Below are 18804 nucleotides of genomic sequence, written 5' to 3' on the forward strand. Positions count from 1 at the left end.
AATGTCGAGCTGTAAGAACCTCACAGTACATCTCTAAAGTCCCCAAAGAAAGTCTCCCATTATTTCTTTTTTTTTTTTTTTTTTTAAAGATTTTATTTATTTATTTGACAGAGAGAAATCACAAGTAGATGGAGAGGCAGGCAGAGAGAGAGAGAGGGAAGCAGGCTCCCTGCTGAGCAGAGAGCCCGATGCGGGCCTCGATCCCAGGACCCTGAGATCATGACCTGAGCCGAAGGCAGCGGCTTAACCCACTGAGCCACCCAGGCGCCCTCCCATTATTTCTTGAGAAATAAATGAGAAAGAGCTTTATATATCCATGCTTTAAAAATGAAAAAACAATTTCAAACTTTCTTTTAAATATTTTGCCAAAAGATTTTCCTGTGGCCATTTTTGTTTTCTCTTTCTACTTTTTTCAGTATTTTCTAAGTTTTTAAAATAAACATTGTTTGATTTAGGGACAAATCTGGAACTTTTATACACATTTCGGTTCCCTCTCAAATGAGTACTGTTCCTGAGGTGAACTGTGTACACGGGGTAAAGATTTCTGTGTGCACTACAAGCACACACCTGACAATGAGTTCTTCACGTAATTTATGACTTAACTACTAAACACAGTGGATTAAAATATTTTACCTACCAATCCTGACTAAGAGCTCTGGTTTCTGGCTCTTTGTTGTTAGCTCCTCCCAACAAGGCAAAATGGTTGTGCTCTTGCGTACATACTGCTGTGGTTGTTAATGCATGTTCATTAAACCCAAGCACTTAGCAGGTGGTAAGGAACTGCTTTTTATTTGGAGAAAGGCCTGTAAAGAGCCAGGTTGTAAGCAGTTGGGCATGTGGGACAAACTTCTCTGTTGTAACCACTCAGCTCTGCCACAGTAGCCTCAAAGCAGCCACAGACAACACGTGAGAAAATGGGTGTGGTCAGCTTCCAAAAAATTGTAATTACAAACAGACGCTGGCCAGCCCTCTGGCTTGGGTTTGCTCGCCCCTGCAGTTAAGGCACAACTAATAAAAGGTGATACTTTAGCAAAATGAATTTGAAAGAGACTTCAAAAATACATGCTAATTCTTATTGTAATCTTCAAGTGATTTAGAGCATTTAACATAAAAATGACTAAATGTGATAATTCTCCTGAATCACTACTATTTTACTTTCAACTGCAGTTGAAAATAAACAAATGACATATTTTCTGAGTATTCTCTGCAATAGAACAGACTATTCGTAAAGAGCCTTTCATTTTTAAGAGAAAATGATCAGAACAGGGCTTTTTGGGGGGAAGGATGTATATCTGGCAGATTTACAGAAAATTAAAAAATGCTATTATTTCTCGGGATGCCTGGGTGGCTCAATCTGTTAAGCATCTGCCTTACCCTAAGGTCATGATCCTGGGGTCCTGGGATCAGTAGCGCATCAGGCTCCTTGCTCAGTGGGGAGGCTGCTTCTCCCTCTGCCTGCTGCTCCCCCTGTTTGTGCTCTCTTTCTTTCTCTTTCCCTCTCTCTGACAATTAAATAAAATCTTTTTTATTTTATTTTTATTTTTTTTTTAAAAGATTTTATTTATTTATTTGACAGCGAGAGATCACAAGTAGGCAGAGAGGCAGGCAGAGAGAGAGGAAGGGAAGGAAGCAGGCTCCCTGCCGAGCAGAGAGCCCGATGCGGGACTCCATCCCAGGACCCTGAGATCATGACCTGAGCCGAAGGCAGAGGCTTTAACCCTCTGAGCCACCCAGGTGCCCCTAAATAAAATCTTTTTTAAAAAATTGCTATTATTTCTCAGATTTCAGATAGAATAACTTACAAGTTTTGGATATTTACATTAAAATATTTTCCATAATGTTTGAGTCACTTCACCCTGTGAAACTTGCATGATACCTTTGTTCATATGGATAAAACAGAAAATAGAAAGGCATTTCTACTGCTTTGAAATTCTAAATACTTTATAAGAATTTCATTAAATAATGTCATATTACATCAGCTATTTTTATTTTCTAAGAAGATATATTATTTAAATACATCTAAGATATTATTTAAATATATTTAAATCACAGAAGTCCCACCATTGCTTGGCATTTCTCCTTTTCATTTCTTGGTGAGTTTCAGTAGGAACAAAACTTTTACACCCTCCATAGGTGTTACCCTAACATAAGGAGAGGACTGTAAGATGATAACAAAACGGTTATAAAGAGAAAGAATCCTTCATGAATCAGAATCAAGAGGCACAATAATACCATCAACAGAAATTTACAACTCAAGAACTTCACACAGTGGAACTACTGCATAGATAATAAAAGGAATCAAAACACGAAAACAAAACCCAAATTAAAAGTTAACTTGCAGGGTGCCTGGGTGGCTCAGTGGGTTAAGCCTCTGCCTTAGGCCCGAGTCATGATCTCAGGGTCCTGGGATCAAGCCCAGCATCAGGCTCTCTGCTCAGTGGGGAGCCTGCTTCCCCACTACCCACACCCCCCCCCCACCGCCTCTCTGCCTACTTGTGATCTCTGTCAAATAAATAAATAAAATCTTAAAAAAAAAAAAGTTAATTTGCAAAATCAATAATAACAGGACAATCCAATTAAAAATTGGCAAAGGATGGGGTGCCAGGGTGGCTCAGTTGGTTAAGCCTCTGCCTTTGGCTCTGGTCATCATCGGGCTCCTTGCACAGCAGGGAGTCTACTTCTTCCTCTGCCTGCTGCTCCCCCCACTTGTGCTCATGTACTCCCTCTCTCTCTGACAAATAAAATCGCTTTTATCTGACAAATAAAATCTTAAAAGCGGGGGAGGGTAAGCAAAGGATCTGAAAAGACATTTCTCCAAAGAAGATACACAATGGCCAGTAAGAATGTGAAAAGATGCTCATCACCCTCAGTCACTAGGGAAATGTAAATCAAAACCCAAATTAGATATTACTTCATACTCACTAGGATGGCTATAATCGAAGACAGTGTTAACAAGGATGTAGAGAAATTGAACCCTCACACGCTGCTTATGGGAATGTAAAACAGTGCATTCATTTTCAAAAACAGCTTGGCACCTCCTGAAAAGGGTTAAATTGAGAGTTACTCTATGAGCCGGAAACTCCACTCTTAAGTGTACACCTAAGAAAAACATGTACATGCAAAATCTGTACACAAATGTTCAGAGCAACATTATTTCTACTCGTTAAAACGCAGAAACAACTCAGGTATCCACCATCCAATAAATGGACAAATAAAACACCGTATACCTATACAGTATTATCCATTCACAGAAAAGAAGTGTTTCTAATGCTACAATGTATGGCACAGAGAACAGCAAAGGAGGGCAGTGGTTGTGCTGCCTGGTTTCCCAGAAATAAACCCATGTGAAGGTTTTAAAAAGGCATCACTGAAAGAGAAAGTGCAGCAAAGAAATGAATGACAGTAATAACAAGAGTAAGCAGAGCTGGGGCACCTGTGTGGCTCAGTCAGTTAAGGGTCTGCCTTGGGCTCAGGTCATGATCCCAGAGTCCTGGGATCGAGTCCTGCATGGGACCCCTTGCTCCGAGGGGAGCCTGCTTCCCCCTCTGCCTGCTGTTTCCCCTCCTTGCGCGCTCTCGCTCTCTGACAAATAAATAAAATCTCTTAAAAAAAAAAAAAAAGTAAACAGAGTTAAGGAAGTAGCTGGCTGTGGGAGTGCTGACACTGTGGTCATTTGGGAGACTCTGGATGTGCAGCCACAAGAACTGAGTGAAGCCCAAACTTAACACAGTGAGCAAAGCAGCTGTGAGAACAATGAAGATGTTTCAGAGGAAGTGCTATCAAGGGAAACTTCACATGAAGACTTCTCGAGGGTATCTTGTCCCACTGAAATCACGAAGGATAAAATGTTGGAAACTGATGCAAGTTTAGGGAAGAGCATGACAACCTGCAAAAGCACAAAGAGGCCCGTCCCATATCTTGAGCTACAGGAGGAGACAAGCATTGTTGAAACCACTCAAGTGTTTTACAAATAAAGATGCTTTAATTACCAGTGTTTCTAATGCTTTGAACTACTGTGTACCAAATAAATACTAATTTTACTATTTTTTTCATTTCCCTATACACTTATAACTGAGAATAAGAATTTTTAATGTTTTTGACAACATTTTTAAAGGTCATGGGACAATTCTTAATTTTCCCCATTGATTATTAAGAAGGTTTTCGATGGTTTTTAACTTGCATGGTCATTTTTATGGTCCTGCACTGCCATCTAAAAGGAGGTCTGCAGGGTGCCTGGGTGGCTCAGTCAATTAAGTGTTAGCCTTGAGCTCAAATCATGATCTCAGAGTCCTGGGATTGAGCTCTGCACCAGGCTGTACGCTCAGTGGCGAGTCTACTTCTCCCTATCCCTCTCCCTCTCCGATCTCTCTCAGATAAATAAAATCTTAAAAGAAAAAAAATAATAAAAATAAAAAACAAAACAAGGTCTGTACGTAAAATTAATGAATTTCAGAATTCAGAAAAATACCAATAGAATAAACCCAAAGATAGTAGAAAGAAGAAAATAAAGGTAAGAGTACAGATTCATGAAATTGAAAACAAAGATACAATGGAGTGAACTGAAAAACTGGTTCATGAATAATCAGGACTAATCAAGGAAAATGTATGTGTTTACACACTTACATCACCTACTCTAACGCTACAGAAGAGAATAATGTCAATGAAAAAAATTGTACGGTTTTTGAGTTCTCAAATATTTGTGCATAAGAAGTGGCAACAGAGAGTCATGTTTCTGGTCTTCGAAACTTTAGAGTCCACAAGGCACATTATCTCATTTCATCTTCACACAGTTCAGGAGGGGTTACCGTCATCCCCCGTGGGCATGTCAACTGGCTCACAGACATGAAATGTTGCCCAAAGTCACACAAGTCGGCAGCAGCACACCGAGCATCTCTTAGGTGCTGGGCATCCTGCTATCCGCCAGCGTCTCAAGGGAAAATAAAATTTAGCCTGGCCTCCTTGTCCTAGGTTCTAGGATCTTTCCTGTGCTTCAGTTGGGGAGGGAGGCACTCTATGACCCACATTGACACTGATGTCACCTACCATACTCTCTAGGGGTCACCAACTCTTATAACCCTTATTCTGTCTTGCTTGGTACAGAGCACATCGTCAGGGACTCAAGACCCAACGTGGTTACCCACCAGGTGGAAGAAGGTGACTGCCAAGTTTACCCTTAGGGCATATTAGTCACATCAAGGAAAACACTGGGTTATTGCCCACCCTGCCAATCATGAAGGAAAAATCCATCCATGAGGCTCCCGAGGATGAGATGAGGCAGTGTATGAAGTACATGACACACAGCAGGCAGGCACTTAATGAGATCTGAGTTTCTGTATGAAGCACAGAAGTGCAAGTGCAAAAGTCAAGCAGGACCTATAAAAGCCATATATGCTATATTATCTAACACACATTTTACACACACACACACACACACGTGTATATATATACACACACACACATATATGTAAACTTCTCTGTAATTTCCATCCTTCCTAACCCTGTAACATGACACCTGGCATTTACGGTCAGCACCTTAGTGAAATCACCACCCCTCCCGAGGGGACCAATGACCTCTCATCACCACAGCTGCCAGCCTCTCTGCAGTCTTTGGCCACTGACACTGCTTCCTGCTCATCTCCCTCTTGAAAAGGTCCCCATCGTGGGGTTCCCATCTTCTTCCTCTTCAGTGGCCCCTTCTTGGCTGGCTGTCTCTTTTTCCCTTTGCCTCAGTCAAGCATGGTATAGTGCAAAGGCAAGGAACTCAGAATCTAAAGTTGAACCACCTATTATCCACCGTGTGATCTCAGGCACACCCTTCCCTTCCAGGTCTCACCTAGAGAGATAGGGAAAGTGTCTACACCCAACTCAGGGCTGTTGGGTATTTGAGATTAAGTAACACCCATCAGGCACTGGGCCCTGTGCCGGGAAGAGCCAGCACCCGACATATGCCGTGAGACATGCTGTATATGGGCATCCTCAAGGGAAGAAAAGACCGGAAAAGAATACAGTGGTGACAAAGTACTTGTGTCAAAGTGGTAAAATTACAGGTGACTTTTTTCCTCTGGTCCCCCAGTTTCTTAAAAATGAGGCTGTAAGGTCACACAGACACATGGGCAGAGAGGAAGACGAGAGGAGGAAAGAAAGGAAAGTAGCAGAGGCAGAGAAAATGCACCTCAGAGTTCATGATTACAAGTCACCCAAAGGCTGAAAAGAAAAACAAAAGGGCAGAAAACCAGAAACTGCCCCCAAATCCCTAACTCTTCCTCTGTGTTTCCACTTCCCAAATAGGAACAGACTGCAAAAGATGGCTATGGTTTTCAGCAGAAAAAGCAAGTATCCAGGAGAAGCAACAATTGTAATGTCTGAGGTATATATATGCTAGTGAAACCATACTTCATGTGGGAGAAAAACATAATCCCACAGAGACACAGAATGCCAGAAGCACTATGCAGTCCGAGGCACAGCTAATGCAAGGACATTTGTAGAAGGGCTTTCCTTTCACTGAAAATTGCTGAAACAAGACCTTTAATACCTGTCCTCCTAGCAGCTATGTACTCTCCCCCTCAGATGCATTCCTTGGCTAACAATGCTGGGGAAAGCTCTCTGGCTGCAGGGTCATGAGACACGAGAGGATATATGTGCTGGGGCTGCCAGGGAAAGGCTTCCTCTTTGTAAAGGGCACAACTGAGAAGAAATTCCTCTTCCTGCTTTTGGATACAATGGGAGGAGAGAGGATGTGATGCCTAAGACTAGCAATGGCAGCCATCTTGGTACCATGAGTTGAGCTTGAGGATGAGAAGAAAGAGAGAAGGAACCTAAGCTCTTAGTAATCATTACCTAACTGGGAATCTGCTAATCCTGGCCTTCTTATGTGTGTTAATGAACATCCTTTATGCCTAAGCCACTATTAATTGGGTATGTGTTACTTTTAGGCAAGAGCATCTTAAAATTATTCACATAGTATTTGGTGAGTTGATGTGTTAAGAGGGATATCTAAATGGAAACACCCAGAGCCAGGAATCAGAAATGGCATGGCTACAGCTCTGTCTTAGTGGATGCCAATCCAAATGACAAGTATTAAATAAGCAAAAGGTGAATCACCTTTTTCCTCCAGCTTTTAGATCTTTTTTCCCCCTAATGTGAGAAGAGAGACTGAAATGCTCAGTTCTGCCACTCTAATTAACACTCATAATACATTTGGCCAGGTTTTCCAAGTAGAATCCTCACAGTAAATTTCTATGAATTAGGTCAATATTTTACCTAGAGGATATTTTCTTCATCCACCTCCCAAAGTACAAAAGTATCAAAATAAATAACAGAAATTTCATGTAAAAAAGTATGTAGAATCAGAAAGGTTATCCTACAGCAACATTAAAAAAATATTTTAATTCAATATTAAATGAAAACTACTCTTATAATCTCAGTTTTAGAAAGGATAAGAATTCTTCAGCATCCCTTGTACTTCCTTCCTGAGCAAAATTTTTAAACTGAAATTTTAAAACTAGGATTTGCTGGGGATGGAGAGGAGGGACACAGACAAGGTTTTTCAGAGACAATACTCTTCAAGAATGAAGTTTTTGAATTGATTCATGATCTTCACATATGAAATTTCCCTTCAGTTTTATCAGGTGGGATTTATAATGTTTCATAATGAAGTATGAATACCAACACCAAAAGTCAGTAATTAGACAATAAAACCTTCTTGAAAAACGAGAGAAACAGAATCTACCTTAGGTCTCTTTCATCTATGAATTTTTAAGATTTTTTTTTTTTTTTAATTTTAGAGAGAGACAGTGAGAGAGAGCATGAGTGAGGAGAAGGTCAGAGAGAGAAGCAGACTCCCCATGGAGCTGGGAGCCTGATGTGGGACTCGATCCTGGGACTCCAGGATCATGACGGGAGCCAAAGGCAGTCGTCCAACCAACTGAGCCAGGCGTCATTAGTCTTTCATACATGGAATTTAAACAGACATAGGGTAGTATTTTAGCCTACACTTTAAACAAAATAAAAAACCAGGCACGTGAAAACAAGTTAAACACTGGGCATCCAAAAGCAAAGCTTGCTAGGGCAGTACATTATTGTAAAATTGCTGCAGATGAGCAGAAAATTACTAACTATATGATGTGGGGACTATAAGCAAAAAGGCAACTTGAAACAAAAATAAAACACAGGGGGCGCCTGGGTGGCTCAGTGGGTTAAAGCCTTTGCCTTCAGCTCAGGTCATGATCCCAGGGTCCTGGGATCGAGCCCCACATCGGGCTCTCTGCTCAGCCGGGAGCCTGCTTCCTCCTCTCTCTCTCTCTCTGCCTACCTCTCTGCCTACTTGTGATCTCTGTCTGTCAAATAAATAAATAAGTAATCTTAAAATATATATATAAAAAAAACAACAACAAAGAAGTCATTTCCATTCCCTCCAAAGAGAACGCACATCCACATGAAAGAAATCTCACCACTGCGACATAGTTTCCTTGTCCAAACTGAAGAAGTTTTCAGCCTGTGTTTGCAATAACACAGTTGCTGTGGAAATGGCTGATTCAACATTATGAATTCACAGCTGAATAAAGTAAGGTGTGGAACAGAAATCTTATTTAAACAGTGACGAGAACCATAAAACATTAAAAAGGCAAACTGAATGATGGTGAATCAGAGCTCCATATGGTTTAATGTAGGGGTCATACGTTTTCCCATGGCGCCTGACACAAATAGGATGTTTCTTTTTAATTTAATCCTATTTTTGGAAACCTCTAATCATCTCCATCATCCCAGTAAGTTTTACTATCTGCTTCTGTCTACACAAAGCAGCGTGTATTTTATTAAACGGACTCTGGTGAGGACAGAGTTTCTAGAGTCCATACCTTGCCAAAATATGCACAAGTGACGGCACCAACAGAACACAGGTCAGGGCTTTGAAAAATTTCTGGATATAAGTATTCTATTTTACTAAATAGAGCAGTATGGACTTATTTATCACACGACATCACTTCAGGCTTAGGTTTCAAGACTCTTTACAAACGCTTCAAGAACCGAAGTTGTCAGAGAATGTTCCTGAGCACCCAGTTCCACTTCACATCCTGCAGCCCAGCCCCCAACCCCAGCAGTGTTATCACACCCTGAATTTGTTCCTCCACTTTTATGGGTCAGGTAAGAGTTCTCCAAGCAATCTTGAAAACACTTAAGACACTTTATACAGAAATGATGTGAATTATTTGAATCCTAAATGTATGTTCCCCACAAGCTCCCCACGACCCCAGCTTCCCTTTCTGCTTTTTAATCAGAGAAACACTTTTCTTTAACCCACTGAGCCACCCAGGCACCCCAAAACACTTTTCTTTAAATACACACACTCCACCAATATTTTCCTGCTATTCTGAACATCTCAAATTATGGCAGACATTTTGAAGCCAGACCTCTTATCCCTCGTAAAATAGAACATATTCATTTAAAATAAAACATATTCATTCTTTATTCAAGATTTTAAAATGATGATTATGTGTGGGGCTATTAGAAAAGGAAAAACAGCAACTTTTCCACCCTTAAGAGAGGACTCTGTAAACAGAAACCTGGATACCCTCGGCAGCTGGTGGTGCTGAGGGTGTGGCTGCCCTTCGTGTGTGCACAGGAGATCAATTCATACCAGCAAAACCGGAAAAATCACAACTGAGAGCAACTGTGGAAGCAGCGAGAGCCAAGAGCAGGACGTAAAGGAGTCTGACTTTCTGCTAGGTGAGTCACAGGAAACACTCCTGCCAGAGTCAGGAGGCCTGCTGTGCCTATCTCCTTAAGAATGTAGGTCAAAGCTCCCTGGGCTTCATGCTCCAGGGATCCAAGGGGAAGGGCTAGGGCCCCAAGTTTAGAGGCAGAAGCCCAATTCCTAGGGAGCAGGGAGGCCAGCCACTGGCCTTGGCCTGCCCTCTAACTAAGCCTCTACTTTCGACAGACCACAGCAAACTCAGTCATCCTAGAAGTGAACACACTGGAGTACTAGGCTAGCTCTTCTTACTATTCTGGATTTGGGCCACTTCATATGTTCTTGTTAGGGCTCCCAGGAGGAAAGGCCCTGCAACCAGCTTGACTTGTGTTTGTATATAACGGACAGCCAGCTCACCCAGCTCTGTCGACACGGGGGACCCGGTGGCAATCTCACCAATCTTGGCCACTCCATCGTAGTATGCTTTTCCTGCAAGGATCATAGCTAGACAAGGGAAGGGACACAAAAAAATCATCACTTAGACAAAGAAAAGAGAAAGTGCCATGGAGGTTTGCTTCCAAATACCTCTCAGTCCCTTCTGGCTGCAGTAAGGTCTGGGCTATGCCAAGGGCAGATTTCAGAAGGCAGGGCTGGTGCTTAATAGCTGTGCCAGGGACAGGGATCACTCCACTGCACTTCCAAAGGCCCCCCACTCAGTGGAAAACCCTATAGGATCCTCATCTTAGGATCCTGGGGAACCTTCAATAGCAGGCTCTGGAAGTCCAGAAAAAGCCCTGCTTTCATCATGATGCCAGTTCCAGAGTGGATGTGTTTTCAATATCAAATAAGGGCTGCAAACACATCCACTCCAGCAAGAAATCTTGTCTCAGCCGGTTATTCTACAGCTCTATAGGTCTGCAACATGATTAGTTAGAAGAACTTGTATGCGGTGCCCCAGGAACCTGGTCTTTTTTTTTTTTTTTTTTTTTAAGATTTTATTTCTTTGACACACAGAGATCACAAGGAGGCAGAGAGAGAGAGAGAGAGAGAGAGAGAGGAGGAAGCAGACTCCCTGCTGAGCAGAGAGCCCAATGTGGGGCTTGATCCCAGGACCCTGGGATCATGATCTGAGCTGAAGCCAGAGGCTTTAACCAACTAAGCCACCCAGGTGCCCCTGAAAAAGGTATTCTGAGGGGCACCTGGATGGCTCGGTTTTAAGCCTCTGCCTTTGGCTCAGGTCATGATCAGGTCAGGGTCCTGGGACTGAGCCCCACATCAGAGTCCTTGCTCGGTGGGGAGCCTGCTTCTTTCCCCTGCCTGTCGTTCCCCCTGCTTGTGCTTGTTCTCTCTCTCTCTCTTGCTTGCTCTGTGTCAAATAAATAAAATCTTTAAAAAAAAGAAAGAAAGAAAAAGGTATTCTGACCCACAACCAATAATATATTTGTTGTCAGGGAAAAAAACCTGAGATTTAAAATACATTATCATTCTAAAAACACAAAAGAATGACCTGAAAAATAATTGAAGGTTCTATCCTGCCCCCACCAACTTTCTGGCAGAGACAAGGGAAACTTTCATTGCTGTAGAAATTAATCATCTTAAAATAGTAACTCTCCTTTCAAATTGATTTGATGACTATATTATAAGGTACAAAAATCTGTATTTTTCTTTTCCTTTCTTTTTCTTTGGGGAGAGGAACGGAGGGCAAGAGAAACCTGAGTTTGAATTCCACCTTCACTTCTAATGGCATGACTTCCTTGGGCAAGGTAGCTATCCTTTCTCAAACAAAGGATGGTCATTTATAACATGTTTTAATGGGAAGCCTGGGTGGCTCAGTGTGTTAAGCCTCTGCCTTCGGTTCAGGTCATGATCTCAGGGTCCTCGGATTGAGCCCCGCATCAGGCTCTCTGCTTGGTGGGGAGCCTGCTTCCCCCCACCACCCCGCCTGCCTCTCTGCCTACTTATGATCTCTCTGTCAAATAAATAAATAAAATCTTAAAAAAATAAAAATAAAATAAAATGTCTTAATAGCATGACCACAGAACAAACAAATAAAAAAGTTATTAATACGAATTCCTTCTTTCATTTTACAACAACCAGGCTTTTCAGCAAGACCTAGCCTATTTAGGGTGATTTTGAAGAAAATTTGTTTTACTTCATTCAAAGATGAACTTTGAAAAACACAGAATTTTGGAGCTAAAAGAGCCCTTAAGAATCTCTAAGATTCCTTTCCTTTTACTGTGAAGAAAACCAGAGGCCAAACCAACTGCCTTCCCCCTATTTTATGATGGGTATTGTTTTATTTTTATTTTTTTATTTATTTTTTTTTGATGGGTATTGTTTTAAAATGGTGAATTAAAAAGGCATTTCAAGTATAAAAAGGGGGAGGTCACAGAACAAATTATATACAAGTCCAGCTGAAGATATTACTGGCCAAAAAAGTAGTATTTTCATGGCAAATTCATCCATTTCAGCATTTCTTGTTGAGTTAAAAAGTTACAGATGTTATGGCTTTACTATATGTGTACAAGTTTAACAACTCTAACACTCTATTATACAGTTATTTCAGAAGTCTGAGAATAACCTTAAAGTATAATTGTAAAAAAGAACAATAACAAGTAGCATTTGTGTGGACCTTCCACGCCATTAGTTAAGTTCTTCAAGAATATGAAGACGTTGGTCAGTGGTACTATCACCCTGTTATGAAGGAGAGTGGAGTGGAGATATATTGGGACATGCCCAAGGTCAGTGGCAAATCGAAGGGAGTGCGTGAAACTCCAGCAAAGGTCTCCTCCTCAGTTCTAAGTTATAGTGCTTTTTGACTCTCTGATCTCAGCTAGAAGAGAAAAAGAGAAGACTCCACCTAAAAACAAGGTGGGTAGCCAATAAACTGTCAAGCTAATATGTGCAATATTTTAATGTGAAGAATTTTAAGATACTGATAAAGCTGAAAAGCAGATCAGTGGGAGAACAGCATGAAGGTTTACACAATATATAAACAAAATTTTTGGTTTGCCTTCACACATTACATGGACATTTTTCAATAACTGATGACTTATGTTTAAAACTAACCTCAGAATGGCAAAATACTCTTGCTATTACCATAAAGTGGAGTTAACTTTAAAAACTATATAATTTATCCAGAACTTAATAAAGAAGCAAACAATATTTTCATAATTTTGCCATCCCCACTTTGTGAATACATTAAGAGTTTCTATCATTTGTTGTCTTAAGGAAACAAAGCATATTTGTTCTATTTTAGTGGCTGACCAAATAATTCACCAATCTAATCTATATACTTCTGCCAGATAACTTTTTCTTAAGATATAATTTCTTTAGGTTACAATTCTGATCAAAACTTGTAATAGCCTCCACTTACACTGCCCATAGTGTAAGCCCATACGCCACAGAGTTCAAGATAGATTTGTACAGTAATGGCCTTCAATAAACCACACCTCACAGAATTCCCAACCTTTGTAGTCACCTACATATCAGTGGGTGGCTTGGTCACCTGACTTGCCAATGGGATGCCAGCAAGCATAACTCCCTCAGGTGTCTGCGTTCTTGCAACAGCCTGCTATGCCCCCAAGAGGGAGGGAAGGAGTCCAGCATCCCTGGCTGACTACAGCTGTAGGATGGAACCCCTGGGGGCTAGAGACCTGCACTGCCTTTACAGGACCTTGAGAAATAATAAACTATTGTTGTCTTAGGCCACCAAGTTAGGGACCCTTGATAACCTGACAACAGGTAACTGACGCTGCATTCAAATGCATTAAGAACCTGACCCTACTCCACTTGCATTTTACTATTTCCCAACAGCTTCCCACCCATGCCAGTGTGGACCTCAGATCTAGGCTTGGATGAGGTCTTTTCTGCCTGAAACCTAACATTTGTCAGCTAGCACAGCTCCTACAAGGCCCACTGCCTGCTCTGTTTCCTACCAACCTTCACTATTCAAATTCCTGTGACACTGCTCATTCCACACTCTTTGTTAGCTCTGCGTATTGTCTTGATTTATGACCTAAGGGCTGACTGCACATCTGGCATCCTAAACTATGCTACAAATTCTTATTAAGGACTTTACAAATTCATCTTGATTTCTCAATGGCTTCAGTAAAAAACAGATGGCCTGCAAACAAACAAACAAACAAACAAAAACAAAAACAAAAAAACCTGGAAATACTTTACAAGTACAGAATAGTCCCTTTGGGGAAAAGCCTTGTTAGCCAGAGACTAAGCTGCTGGCAAGTCCTTGAGTCACCTTATAAAACTGCCTCAGAGAGGTAGCAAGTGCTAGAAAGAAAAAAAAAAAAAAAAGCAAACAAAACACTGCAGGTCATGGTGATTTCCTTCACACGGGCATCTAAGGCAACGACTTTGTGGCCTTGTGACTAAGCAGTCATCAAGGGAGAGTCAGCTGTGCAAGAATTCTAAAACAAGCCTCCGTCCTGCTCTTTGAAGGGGTGAGGGGTTACCTACAAAAATCACTGATACTGCAGAAGATAGTAAATAAGCACTTTACTTTTCTATGACTATGACAACTGGACACCTGTCAACCGAAGTCTAGCTACCATACCCCCTTTTCCTGGGGCACGCTTATGCTCAGGGTGTGTAAGGTCAGGGGTTTATTCTCAAAATTTCAAGAGGGAGCAGCCAAAAGTGGGCCATGGTGAACAGGAGAAACAAGCTATACATAAAAGACACAAAACCTGATCTGAAGTGTTCAAATCTACAACTGCTGGAAACTAAATTTACTCACGTTACTTGGTGGTCTTAGTGAACCAGGGTAGAGGGTGAAACTGGGGTCTGAATATTTTGGGGGTGACGCTTGTTACATAAGGAGAATTGGTTTGACCATGTTAGAATTTGGTGATTATTAGCATCTCAAGTCTTTAAGGTGATCATTGATAACATTCACCTTCTAGTAGGGAAATGCATGTGTAGATGCAGGTCAGCTTTCTCAAATGAAACCTCCTGAAACTAGCAAACAAGTCTGGCTCACAAAGAGAAACAATAGCAAATGCTTGAATTCATTTTATAGGAAGCACTCATTTTGAAATGAGAATCTAAGTTCAACCTTTAATTTAGATGTTTTTCCATTCAGGATAAAAATGCGCTGGTATCACTATCAAAAGTTATACACCCAAAGGCAAGAAATTCTTTATAAAGATAACAATTCCTCTGCTACAAAATACTAATAAATATTTTAAGTACACATTTCATATGTTATTAGTTCACAAAGAATTTGTTTAGCAAAGTGGAAAACATATTGACGGTAATGATATAAAATACTGAGTTACGTCAATAACCTGATTTGATCATTAAATGTATCACAACAGTCAAAAGACTGTTCCATCGTCTTCCTTTTATTCATTTCAAATACACTAATATCCTATCATTGTAAACTTCCATAGAATTAAATAATTTCTACCAACTTAAAGATATTTAAAAATTTCGCTATTAAGCACTTCAAAATAAGTAAAATATCATCTGAATGGTTTTTATATGTGCACAATATTTATAAATTCAAAAAAGAGACTTACCATTAACAGCTTTTTCATAATTTTTTCCTAGGTTTATTAAATTTCGTAGCCCAGGATTGAACTGCTCCATAACATTCTGACAAATAAAACAAACAAATTAATAAAGTAAGCAAAAAGTACATCAAATAATTTTTAGATTCTGTCACTACATAGCCTGGGATACCTATGTATGCTTGACAGTACAGTCTACAAAGCCATGAACGTTTATTCCGAAATAATAAAGAGCATATATTTCCTTACGGATGGAACAGGGTTCTTGCACCAGCAAGGCATGTGTAATCCTGGCAGTTTTCCATTGCCCAAGGGCTGCCTAGAACCTATTGTAAATAGAGCAAGCAGCAGACATGCATACCTACAAGCATACCCTACTGGGACTATGGACCCAGAAGCTGATGCTTCCTTTGGGTTTTATGTAGGTTAATGGTTGTCGGGCTAGTGTTAAAAACAGGTGCACATGATTGGAACTTAATTATATGAGCAATGCCTTGGTTATCAATTGAACAGAAATTTCTAAGAGATCTTGTTCATTCATTAAGTACTCATGTAGTAACCACCAAGTGATAGGTCCTATGCACACAGTAGATGGGAAGGGACAGTTTCCTTATCCTGGATTTCATGATGTCATAGCTGTGAAAATGTTATGGTTTTCATTTCTAAAAGTGTCATTCCTGTAGCACTATAAAGTCATAAACATCGAGACGAATACTATGGTAAGTACTGAGACAGGCAATAATTTAGACAGTTGTTCTAAACTTAAAATATCCTAAATCAAAGTAGACACAATAGATCATTCTTATGGGCTCTGTCTTCTTGACTTAGAACACATGGCAAATGAATGTATCTACAAATACATTACACCTACGAATAATGAGCTTCACAGTATTAATCATTCCAGGCACACTACTCAAGTCTCCTTACCCACCCCCTCAAAATGTGAACCGTTTGTAGAGGACCAAGCAATAAAAAAAAATGAAAAATACCCAACATTCAAAGAGGCAGATACTTGATATACATGCTCTCCTGGATAAAAAGGTTCTCCTTTATAAATCAGTACAGAGAGAACATAATAACTTATTTTATCAAATAGTGATAAAGGCTTATCATGAAAAACAACCCCAGGCTCAACCTTCCCTCAAACCTGAACTTACTCCCAAGAGCACTTTCAACTAACCCGCTATTCTTGTATTTATTTCCAAAGTTTGGGATAATATTCTTGATTTTTCAAATTTTGGATGATAACCACTGGCTTTCTACTACAGTAGATGAGGGCTCAGCTCTCCACACCACCCCACATCCCCTACTTCAATCCTTCCTACATAATTAAACAGCAATTTCCTGGTAAATTGATAGTCAGGGTTATTACGACTTTGTAAATATCGGTCATACAATGAAAGGAATGTACTAAGGATTAGGTTTCCTTTCTTGGTACAGTCATTGTTTCTCTTGGGATTAACAATCATTTCATCCCCCTCCTCCTAGCTTAGTTTTCCATGAATACACCTTAAATTTTTCCACATGCTCTATCACATCTAGCAGAAGTCTATCAGTATTTCTCAACGCACAAAGTTAACGCACAAAGTTGTCAGCTAAGCTTCCATTCCATTTTCCCCCAGAACTTCGTCCAAGGACTCTGTCCTCTTGCTCAGTCTGGCCTGACTGTCCCTACCACGCTGTTACCCTTATATATCCCTTTCCGATCCCCTGTGTTAGAGCTCTCATTAGCTGGACTCCACACCTTCCTCTCTCTTCATTTATTCCTATTTGCTGGAGATCATTCTCCAAGAGCAACCTAAGAAATGATGCATAAGAGATAAATTTGAGTCCCCATGTGTCTGAAAGTACCTTTACCTTGACATTTGATTGATATTTTGCTGGGTAGAGTATTACAGAGCTCAAGTGATTCTCTTTTAGAATTTTAAAGATATTGCCCCACTATTTTTAACATCCAGTTTTGCTATTGAGAAGTCAGCCATCATTTCTTCTTCCTCTGTATAGAACTTTGTAGGGAGATGCTTATTTTTGGAAGCCCTGTATACTACATAATGGTCTGTCTTGGTGTGGGAATTTTTTTCATTTATTTTATTAGGCACTTGATTCACCTCTTCCATATAAAAAAAAATTACATCCTTTAGGTCTGAAAAATGTTCCTATTTTGTTTCTTCTCTCTCCCTAATTTCTGGAATTCTGATGAATATTTTACATATCCTGATTTCTTCTCTAATCACTTTTCCTTTTTTCTCTAATTTTCCACTTTTATTTCCCCATTTCTGACAGGTAACTTCACATACCAACTCTTATTATGTTATTTTATTTTTAAGATGTATTTATTCTGGGGAGAGGGAGGGAGGGAGGCAGGGAGTGCATGCAAGAGCAGGCAGGGGCGGAGGGAGGAGAGACAGAATCTTGAGCAGAGTCCCCACTAGGGCTCTTTCAGAATTTTTAGTTATTCTCCCGTCCCCCACGCCCATTTCTCTTCAGGATTTATTTGAGAAGTGAGTGAGCATAAGAGCAGGGGAAGGGTCAGAAGGAAAGAAAGTTCAAGCAGACTCTCCCGCTGAGTGTGGAGCCCAGTGCAGGGCTCAGTTCCACGACCCATGAGATCATGACCTGAACTGAAACCCAGAATTGGATGCTTAACCAACCAAGTTAACCAGGCACCCCTGGTTATTCCTTTTTAAAAGCATCCTGTTCTTGTTTTGTGAATATTGTCTCTAATCTGAATAAACTGAAAGTAATATCTTCCAGTTTCCCATATTATCTCCTGATTATTTCTTTTCACTGTTTGGTATCCATCTGTCTTTTATGTTGGAGGCTTTCAAACATCTGGTGATACCTGATCGCCAGTTCGTATTTAAGAGTAAAGCCCTAGAATGGTGGCTTGAAGCGTGTGGGTGTGGGTGTGGGTGTGGGTATAAACAAAGGGTGGTTGTTGACTAGCAGGTTCATTTGGAGTGACTGGACAAGTCAGCTATAGAGAAACGGGCCCTGTGACAGTAACCAGGGTCCACTGAGTCTCTTCAGAGAAGTTTCTCATTTTCTGTTAAGAGTAGGGGAAGAGGCAATCACCGGATCAGCTTTCCCCATCACGAAGGGGAGTGGATTGAGAATTCCACAGTTTACTGGACTGATTTTTACTGAACTCCCCTCCTCTCTACTCCAACTCCAGGGTTTATTTCCTCCTGCTGGTGTTTCCACATGGAGAACTCCTTTGATCCAACATATCCTAAGTTTAAATCTCCAGTCTGCCAGGCAGAGGGAGATGCTGGTAGTACTGGTGGTTGGGGTAGGAAAGGAAAATTAGCAGTTTAACCAAACTGTGTAACTCCTACTCTAGCCCTGGGTGTCCCTCCATCCCCCCCTTCCGTGGGACTGCTCCTCAGCCTCTGGGGATGAATGGCTCAGCCTCCATCAGTTCTCCCACTGCAGATTCTTTAGGTTTTCTTAAGGCAGCTACCACTCCTCTGTCCATTTTCTATCACCCCAAATCTTCTTAGGTCTTTTATCAACTGCTAAGTCTTCTTCAAGTCTTCTTCAAGCCTTAACACCATGGGTTTATGGTACCCCCCATCTCTTTTT

The 18804-nt window shown here is 40.8% G+C and overlaps 1 protein-coding gene across 1 annotated transcript in view; it reads right to left on the reverse strand.

Moving 5' to 3' along the window:
• BAIAP2L1 (BAR/IMD domain containing adaptor protein 2 like 1) overlaps positions 1-18804 on the reverse strand; it is a 90175-nt gene that overhangs the window by 49395 nt on the left and 21976 nt on the right. The window contains exons 2-3 of the mRNA XM_032328568.1: positions 15229-15304; positions 10106-10192 (exon numbers count right to left, since the gene is read on the reverse strand). Of these exons, the coding sequence (XP_032184459.1) occupies positions 10106-10192; positions 15229-15304 (163 nt within the window). The remainder of the gene's footprint in view (positions 1-10105; positions 10193-15228; positions 15305-18804) is intronic.

The sequence above is a fragment of the Mustela erminea genome, chromosome 20 (genome assembly GCF_009829155.1).
Source record: "Mustela erminea isolate mMusErm1 chromosome 20, mMusErm1.Pri, whole genome shotgun sequence".
Taxonomy (NCBI): Eukaryota; Metazoa; Chordata; class Mammalia; order Carnivora; family Mustelidae; genus Mustela; species Mustela erminea.